This window comes from Salvelinus namaycush, chromosome 18 (assembly GCF_016432855.1).
Source record: "Salvelinus namaycush isolate Seneca chromosome 18, SaNama_1.0, whole genome shotgun sequence".
Classification (NCBI taxonomy): Eukaryota; Metazoa; Chordata; class Actinopteri; order Salmoniformes; family Salmonidae; genus Salvelinus; species Salvelinus namaycush.
This window is the reverse complement of record NC_052324.1, coordinates 40130856-40139216: the sequence shown is the minus strand read 5'-3', so window position 1 is coordinate 40139216 and position 8361 is coordinate 40130856. Positions and strand designations below refer to the sequence as shown.

The 8361-nt window shown below is 44.5% G+C and overlaps 1 protein-coding gene across 1 annotated transcript; it reads right to left on the bottom strand.

Annotated features, from left to right (window-relative positions):
- Positions 1-620: 620 nt before the first annotated feature.
- Positions 621-8135, bottom strand: LOC120063430 (follistatin-A-like). Its single transcript, XM_039013800.1, has 5 exons — positions 8042-8135; positions 6611-6802; positions 5916-6134; positions 5073-5297; positions 621-859 (listed from the first exon to the last, which is right to left on the bottom strand). Exons 1-5 carry the CDS (start codon positions 8133-8135, stop codon positions 621-623), a joined length of 969 nt encoding a protein of 322 aa, XP_038869728.1.
- Positions 8136-8361: the final 226 nt, after the last annotated feature.

The window sequence follows — 8361 nt, the reverse complement described above, 5'->3', positions numbered from 1 at the left end:
TTGATGTGCCATCCTGGATGAACTGCACTACCTGAGCCACTTGTGTGGGTTGTAGACTCCGTCTCATGCTACCACTAGAGTGAGAGCTCCGCCAGCATTCAAAAGTGACCAAAACATCAGCCAGGAAGCATAGGAACTGAGAAGTGGTCTGTGGTCACCACCTGCAGAATCACTCCTTTATTGAGGGTGTCTTGCTAATTGCCTATAATTTCCACCTTTTGTCTATTCCATTTGCACAACAGCATGTGCAATTTATTGTCAATCAGTGTTGCTTCCTAAGTGGACAGTTTGATTTCACAGAAGTGTGATTGACTTGGAGTTACATTGTGTTGTTTAAGTGTTCCCTTTATTTTTTTGAGCAGTGTATATATATTTTTTTAACTTTTTCGTTTGTTTTTGCAGATTTGTTGTTTTTTGTTAGAGAAGCCAGCAACACAGACAACATCATGCAAGTTCTCCCATTCTCAAGTCCTTTCAGATGCGTTAAGCTGAGCTGAGCTGTGCCGGATGGGTGGGTGGACGGGGGGCGGAGTAGGAGTTTGCAGGGGCGGGGGCTCAAGACGAGACGAGGGAGGGATTATTGTTGGGAAAGATCATGGAATTGTCTTTTGCTGTGGCGATTACTTACAGTTGCAAGATCCTGAATGCTTGACCTCCAGGAGCGTCCCCAGAGAGCAGGCAGTCTGCTTCATAGCACACTCTGACGGGTAGGTGGTGTTGTCGCTGGCGCACACCGCCTCGTCCATCCGGCTCTCCGGACACGCCTCGTCACAGAGGGAGCAGCGGCCTCTGCTCATCCTGGCATCCCATAGACACTTCTTCCCCGCGCTGCACTGGATGTCCTCGCACGACTTGGCCTCTGGAGCCAGAGAGAGAGGAGAGGAGAAGAACGACAGAACTTATCAGACGGACGCCTCGTTGGTGCTGCTTGGCACATCACCATGTAACCGTAGTGGGTCGTATGGAGTCATATAACCATGTAACCGTAGTGGGTCATATTGAGTCAAATAACCATGTAACCGTAGTGGGTCGTATTGAGTCAAATAACCATGTAACCGTAGTGGGTCGTATTGAGTCAAATAACCATGTAACCGTAGTGGGTCATAGTGAGTCAAATAACCATGTAACCGTAGTGGGTCGTATTGAGTCAAATAACCATGTAACCGTAGTGGGTCGTATTGAGTCAAATAACCATGTAACCGTAGTGGGTCATAGTGAGTCAAATAACCATGTAACCGTAGTGGGTCGTATTGAGTCAAATAACCATGTAACCGTAGTGGGTCATATTGAGTCAAATAACCATGTAACCGTAGTGGGTCATATTGAGTCAAATAACCATGTAACCGTAGTGGGTCGTATTGAGTCAAATAACCATGTAACCGTAGTGGGTCGTATTGAGTCAAATAACCATGTAACCGTAGTGGGTCATAGTGAGTCAAATAACCATGTAACCGTAGTGGGTCGTATTGAGTCAAATAACCATGTAACCGTAGTGGGTCATATTGAGTCAAATAACCATGTAACCGTAGTGGGTCATAGTGAGTCAAATAACCATGTAACCGTAGTGGGTCGTGGTGAGTCATATCACAATGTAACCGTAGTGGGTCGTATGGAGTCATATAACCATGTAACCGTAGTGGGTCATATTGAGTCAAATAACCATGTAACCGTAGTGGGTCGTGGTGAATCATATCACCATGTAACCGTAGTGGGTCATATTGAGTCAAATAACCATGTAACCGTAGTGGGTCATATTGAGTCATATAACCATGTGACCGTAGTGGGTCGTATGGAGTCATATAACCATGTGACCGTAGTGGATCGTATGGAGTCATATAACCATGTAACCGTAGTGGGTCGTATGGAGTCATATAACCATGTAACCATAGTGGATCGCAGCGGGTCGTATTGAGTCATATAACCATGTAACCGTAGTGGGTCGTATGGAGTCATATAACCATGTGACCGTAGTGGATCGCAGTGGGTCGTATGGAGTCATATCACCATGTAACCTTAGTGGATCGCAGTGGGTCGTATGGAGTCATATAACCATGTGACCGTAGTGGGTCATATTGAGTCAAATAACCATGTAACCATAGTGGATCGCAGCGGGTCGTATTGAGTCATATAACCATGTAACCGTAGTGGGTCGTAGTGAGTCATGTCCTATGTTAGGTCATGTGTGGTCAAGTATCATTGTAGTAGGGAGGAAAAACGTCCTCAGCTGTGTTGTGGGTAATGTTGCCAACTTCAGGAAACAATCAGACGTCCATCATATTCTAAACAGTAACAAGTACAAAGTAGTCCCAGGTATACTGAACTGGACATCCCCAGCTTCAATGGCTCTGCTTGGAGAACCTCCATTTATGTGGAATGTTGGCAGAGTGGACTAAAACCAACTAAAATGTTGCAGCCTACGAGGTACAGGCCATAGAAATAGAATGTATAGAATGAATACCCATGAATTTACCAGTCAGATTGCCAGGGTTAGGGGCTCTAAGTCCCTTCTATAGATTACATTTCTATGGTAAAGCCTACATTCAGACTATATTGTAAGTACTGTACAGCATGGTTAAGAACTGAAATCATTTTCCAATCATTTCCTTCGGGAACAGAACCAGTATTTTTTTTTCATTCTGTTCCACTGTTCCGACCAGCATAATAACATTCTAGTTCGAACAAAATAAAAGTACTGGTTTAAATCGTTCCTTTCAATTCCTTTTTTAACCTGTGATATATATATATATATTAAACATTTAGCCCCAGAGCGGGCAAGCTAGTTGTTTACATGTGTGATGGACAAGTGTAAGGCGCGAGATGCGACAGAAATGTTAAGGGTTGGGAGATAGCGAGAGAGGGTGCAGGAGGAGGCTTGAAGCCCTGGGCAGTGGTGGTACAACAGGTTGGGAGATAGCGAGAGAGGGTGCAGGAGGAGGCTTGAAGCCCTGGGCAGTGGTGGTACAACAGGTTGGGAGATAGCGAGAGAGGGTGCAGGAGGAGGCTTGAAGCCCTGGGCAGTGGTGGTACAACAGGTTGGGAGATAGCGAGAGAGGATGCAGGAGGAGGCTTGAAGCCCTGGGCAGTGGTGGTACAACAGGTTGGGAGATAGCGAGAGAGGATGCAGGAGGAGGCTTGAAGCCCTGGGCAGTGGTGGTACAACAGGTTGGGAGATAGCGAGAGAGGGTGCAGGAGGAAGTTTGAAACCCTGGGCAGTGGTGGTACAACAGGTTCAAAAGTTGGTTTATGTCTTTTCTGGGGCCTGGAGTTTTTTTCTGATCTCATGATCTGGTCAGGTAAAACTCTGGGCTATGACAGGGTTCAATATTAACTTGGTGTCGGACATGGTGTTGTTTTTAAATGCATTGGGGTCATGCAGAGACTATAGGTCGGCAGGCTTTCTCTTTATTTTCAGCTATTAATAAGCTACGTTTTGTTATTATGATGTGTATTAAAAAAGCAGTTTCATATAATTTAGCAATGCAACTCATTTTAACGTTGTAAAATAGGACCCTGCCCCTTTAAGACAATTGCGTTCCAAAAGAGATATGGACCTGGCTACAGTAAGTTAGTCAAGACTAACGATAAAGAGTGTTTTGTAGCTTTCAAATAGCAGACTAGCAACAGTAGCCTGCGTATTGCTAGTCTGTTCACTTATTGAAGGTTTACTTTTGTAAATCACTTTCCCTGAAATACATAAGCTCAGCGACTAGATGGATGGGCACTTCTTTTAGCTCTGGACAGCTTTGCGTGTGCTGTGTGAACGTAGCTATCAACTTCTGTACTGCTCGAGAAGTTGTGATTCGCTGGAGCCGATGAACAGAACATCGTATTGCTTAAATACAAAATAGCACAACTTTTCTTGAGTTTAGTCATCAACGGTTTTTAAATGATAAGACTGCAACAGAGCAGGTAAGTGTCGGAACTGGAACGATATCGGTTCCATTTCTGTTCCTCAAAAAAGAAAAACGTTTTTTTTTGGTTCTGTTCCCTGAACCGGTTCCAACCCCTGGTGTACAGTGTGGGTTGGGACGGATTTGAGTGTCCAAGAGAGACTACAGTACGTAGCCCATGTCCAGAAATAACCCCCTAGCCCCTTCCTCTAGAAACTCTTATGCTGCATTTACACAGGCAGCACAATTCTGATATTTTGCCCAATTATTGGCAAAAGATCTGATCTTATTGGCCAAAAGACCAATTAGTGGTGAAAGATCTGATCTGATTGGTCAAAAGACCAATTAGTGGTGAAAGATCTGATCTGATTGGTCAAAAGACCAATTAGTAGTGAAAGATCTGAATTTGGATGCCTGTGTAAATGCAGCCTTAGAGAAATGGACATGTGTAAACCACATTGTTACATGTCTAGAGGGTAGGGGCTAAAGTTTGTATATAATAAGCTGTATTATATACTGTTGTGTCAAAAGCTTAGGCCTACTGACGGATGCATTTCCCCTTGGTATGCTACTCCTATGCATGTTCCCAGGAGACACTACTGACGGATGCATTTCCCCTTGGTATGCTACTCCTATGCATGTTCCCAGGAGACACTACTGACGGATGCATTTCCCCGTGATATGCTACTCCTATGCATGTTCCCAGGAGACACTACTTACTGATGCAGTTCCCCTTGATATGCTACTCCTATGGATGTTCCCAGGAGACACTACTGACGGATGCATTTCCCCGTGATATGCTACTCCTATGCATGTTCCCAGGAGACACTACGGACTGATGCAGTTCCCCTTGATATGCTACTCCTATGCATGTTCCCAGGAGACACTACTGACGGATGCATTTCCCCGTGATATGCTACTCCTATGCATGTTCCCAGGAGACACTACTTACTGATGCATTTCCCCTGGTATGCTACTCCTATGGATGTTCCCAGGAGACACTACTGACGGATGCATTTCCCCGTGATATGCTACTCCTATGCATGTTCCCAGGAGACACTACTTACTGATGCATTTCCCCTGGTATGCTACTCCTATGGATGTTCCCAGGAGACACTACTGACGGATGCATTTCCCCGTGATATGCTACTCCTATGCATGTTCCCAGGAGACACTACTTACTGATGCATTTCCCCTGGTATGCTACTCCTATGGATGTTCCCAGGAGACATGTGGCCCTCCTCAGATGGCACGCGCTGGTGTATATGATCCCGTCGTTGCCACACAGGAACTGCTCCGGTGACGTCTGTTCGGGGCAGATCCGATTACAGGTCACACAGTACGCGTTGTTTGTCTGGTCCACGACGCACGTGGAGCTTCCCGGGCATAAGACGTCACGGCAGGTCTCTGTCAGAACGAAAGGGAGTCAAATGAATACGGTGGTTCATATCAGTAGAGTAACAAGCCAACCAGATGTATACTCAAGATGTCCTTTAATTAAACACCGGTGAATCGACCGTTACTCACTGTGATCAAATAAAATGCAATCAGACTGAATCCCATTGGCTGCCTTTAGACAGGCCTCCCATTGGCTGCCTTTAGACAGGCCTTCCATTGGCTACCTTTAGACAGGCCTCCCTTTGGCTGCCTTTAGACAGGCCTCCCATTGGCTGCCTTTAGACAGGCCTCCCATTGGCTGCCTTTAGACAGGCCTCCCATTGGCTGCCTTTAGACAGGCCTTCCATTGGCTGCCTTTAGACAGGCCTCCCATTGGCTGCCTTTAGACAGGCCTTCCATTGGCTGCCTTTGGACAGGCCTCCCATTGGCAGCCTTTAGACAGGCTGCCCAATTCTGATCTTTGTTTCACTAATTGGTCTTTTGACCAATTAGATCTGATGTGAAAAGATCTGATGTGATTGATCAAAAGACCAATTATAATGGGAAAAGGTTCCAAAGACTTGGATATGAATAAGTAGCTGACGTTATTTTTTTATGCATTGGGCCTTGCTTGCCAGGTGGACTTACTCTTGCATTTGCCCTGGTACTGCACATCCAGGTCCAGATGGACTTTACATTTGGACTTGAGCAACGCACACTCGTCTCTGTACGTCTTTCCATCCGACCCGCAGACAGGTCCTTTCCAAGTCACGTTAGAGCAGTCAGGAGCGCAGACGCAGCGCGGCTTGCTTCTCCTGTTCATCTTGCATCTCTTTCCAGGTCCACAGTCCACGTCGTCACACGTTTCTGGAGTAGAAGAGATATCAAGTTCATTAAATGATATGAAATACACTTATTGGAGAGCAGACAATGTTTAAGACGCAACGAGATCAATAACTTAATAAACGTGTCGACAAATTTGTCGAATTGAGTTTCCACTTAAATATAAATGAAGTTGCACAGTGTTTTATACACAAGTCACAACTGTTGCTACCAGACTCTTTAATGTCTAAATACACCTCCATTTAAACCATTTCCGCCAATCCCCCTTCCCCAAAACACGTGTAAATATTGGACTATAAATGGTGCCTTCATGTATTATACTAATGCTAAAATGTTTATTATATTCAATGAGACAGTTACTTTATGTTCCCTATTCTTAAATTGTATTAGTTCTTATTGCTGTTGCATTGTGGAGAAGGAACCTGCAAGAAAGCATTTCGTTAGACAGTGTCTACTGTATAACATGTGTATCCCATACATACGACTAATAAAGCTTGAACCTTTGCAGGGTATGCAGTTGGGGGCTCCGCCGTTAAAGATCATCCACCGGAACAAGGTGCTGTTGGGTACATCCTCCTCGGTCCATGACGTCCCCAGCCTCCCGCTTCTACAGCACTCCTCTCGGCTCATCCCCGGCACGTAGAGCACCTGACACCTCCCGTTCTTCCCTTGCTGTAACCAGCAGTTACCAGCTGGAAACAAACATGAAGACGTCCCAGTCTTATTAAAGTCTGAAGCCAAGGCGCTGAGTTACTGATCCAGACACAACACCTGTCTGGGTCAGGTTTTTTTTTCCCATCGTAATGAAAATCTTTTAACACTTGGTTATCCCGTCACCAATGTTCAATACTGACAGCCGGTATGATAGAACTATACACAAAGTACTGAATTATCCATGTTCAAAATGCAGACAGTGGAGCAATCTAGTTATATTGCCTATCCATTCTGTGTCCGAGTATAACAGTCCAGAACAACTGTATCCTATTATTGACATTCTTGAACGTTGATGCTCGAACTATACGCATGAACTTTTTACGCATGGTTGTGTAAACTTTGTTCCAAATATATTTGAGCAATTCGCATCCGTGGACGCAGATCACACCGAGACCAGCATTTTACGAATAGCTACCAAAACAACACTTTTCCCAAAGACACATATGGACACTAACTAATACGAGTAATTTGTATTTTTTTTTTTAGGGTGCATTTAAAACGGTTTACATTTTTGACGTTAATTTCAACGGCAGAAAATGAAGGGACATTTTCTGTCATGATGTAATTTATGAGCATCATTATCAGCAACTGTATTCAATCATTATCCATTTAACAATAATAAAGATAATACCGATCTCCACGTGGCAAATAGATCGGAAATGGGTTGGCTGCACATAAACGACATTCTATAGGTCAAATAATATGTGCTCACAAATTTCAAGCATTTTTCTCTGCCATGCACCGTCTCCAACTCTATCTCAGTTTGAGGTAAATGTGTATACAGCCACATCACACTGCTGCGTCCCATCATACTGACCGTTTTGGACTGGTGAATATGGCAATCCGTGAAACTAACAAAAAATTCCAAGTATTACAGACTTGTAGAGCAAGTGGGGAGAAAAAAAAAATCGATCTAAAAATGTAATTCCATGTGCCTTGATCGCGTTGGCTAGAAAAGTTGCAATAACATCTCGTTGAAACGACCCTAATGGCACCTGTTTAGTACAGTCAATCTGATAGTGAGCCATTTCAAACCGAATGGAAAGAACGTATAACTTTTTTTGAAACGTTTGCAACACTGGAAATTCTGTCATCGTTACAATTCACATTAAGACGCAGGCAGAATAGGATACACTTTGCAGTAAAAGTTGTTTTTTGTTGAGGGGGGGGGGGGGGGGGGGGATCGAAAAGATTTGGAAAATATAATAATAATATACCTTGTACTTTTTGATCTTCCATGAAATGACAGAGCCATATCAATAATAGAATCATCCCTGGCTGGAGCCGGAGTTTCTGTAGCATCCTGAGCATGGTGCTGGAGACGAAGTGAAGTGAGCAAGGTATCGGGTATCGGGACACTAGCAGCTAAGCGAACAGAGTAAATATGTTTAAAGGTGGCAGTGAGTGCTGAATGAATGTCAGTCTGAGAATGCAGCGTCTCTTTTTAAAATCTATAAGGGGTCATCTGTGGTGGGCGGTCTTCTGGTCCGTGGGGGTAGGGAGAAGGAGAGGGAGAGAGGGATTTCCCCCCCCCCCC

Bases quoted from the DNA above. Each gene is read 5' to 3' on its own strand.
- LOC120063430 (XM_039013800.1), bottom strand. From the start codon at position 8,135: ATGCTCAGGATGCTACAGAAACTCCGGCTCCAGCCAGGGATGATTCTA. The intron at 6,803-8,041 runs GTATATTATTAT...GTTTGTTTCCAG, and splicing joins GGAAGATCAAAAAGTACAAG to CTGGTAACTGCTGGTTACAG. The intron at 860-5,072 runs GTAAGTAGTGTC...CTCTGGCTCCAG, and splicing joins ATACCAGGGGAAATGCATCA to AGGCCAAGTCGTGCGAGGAC.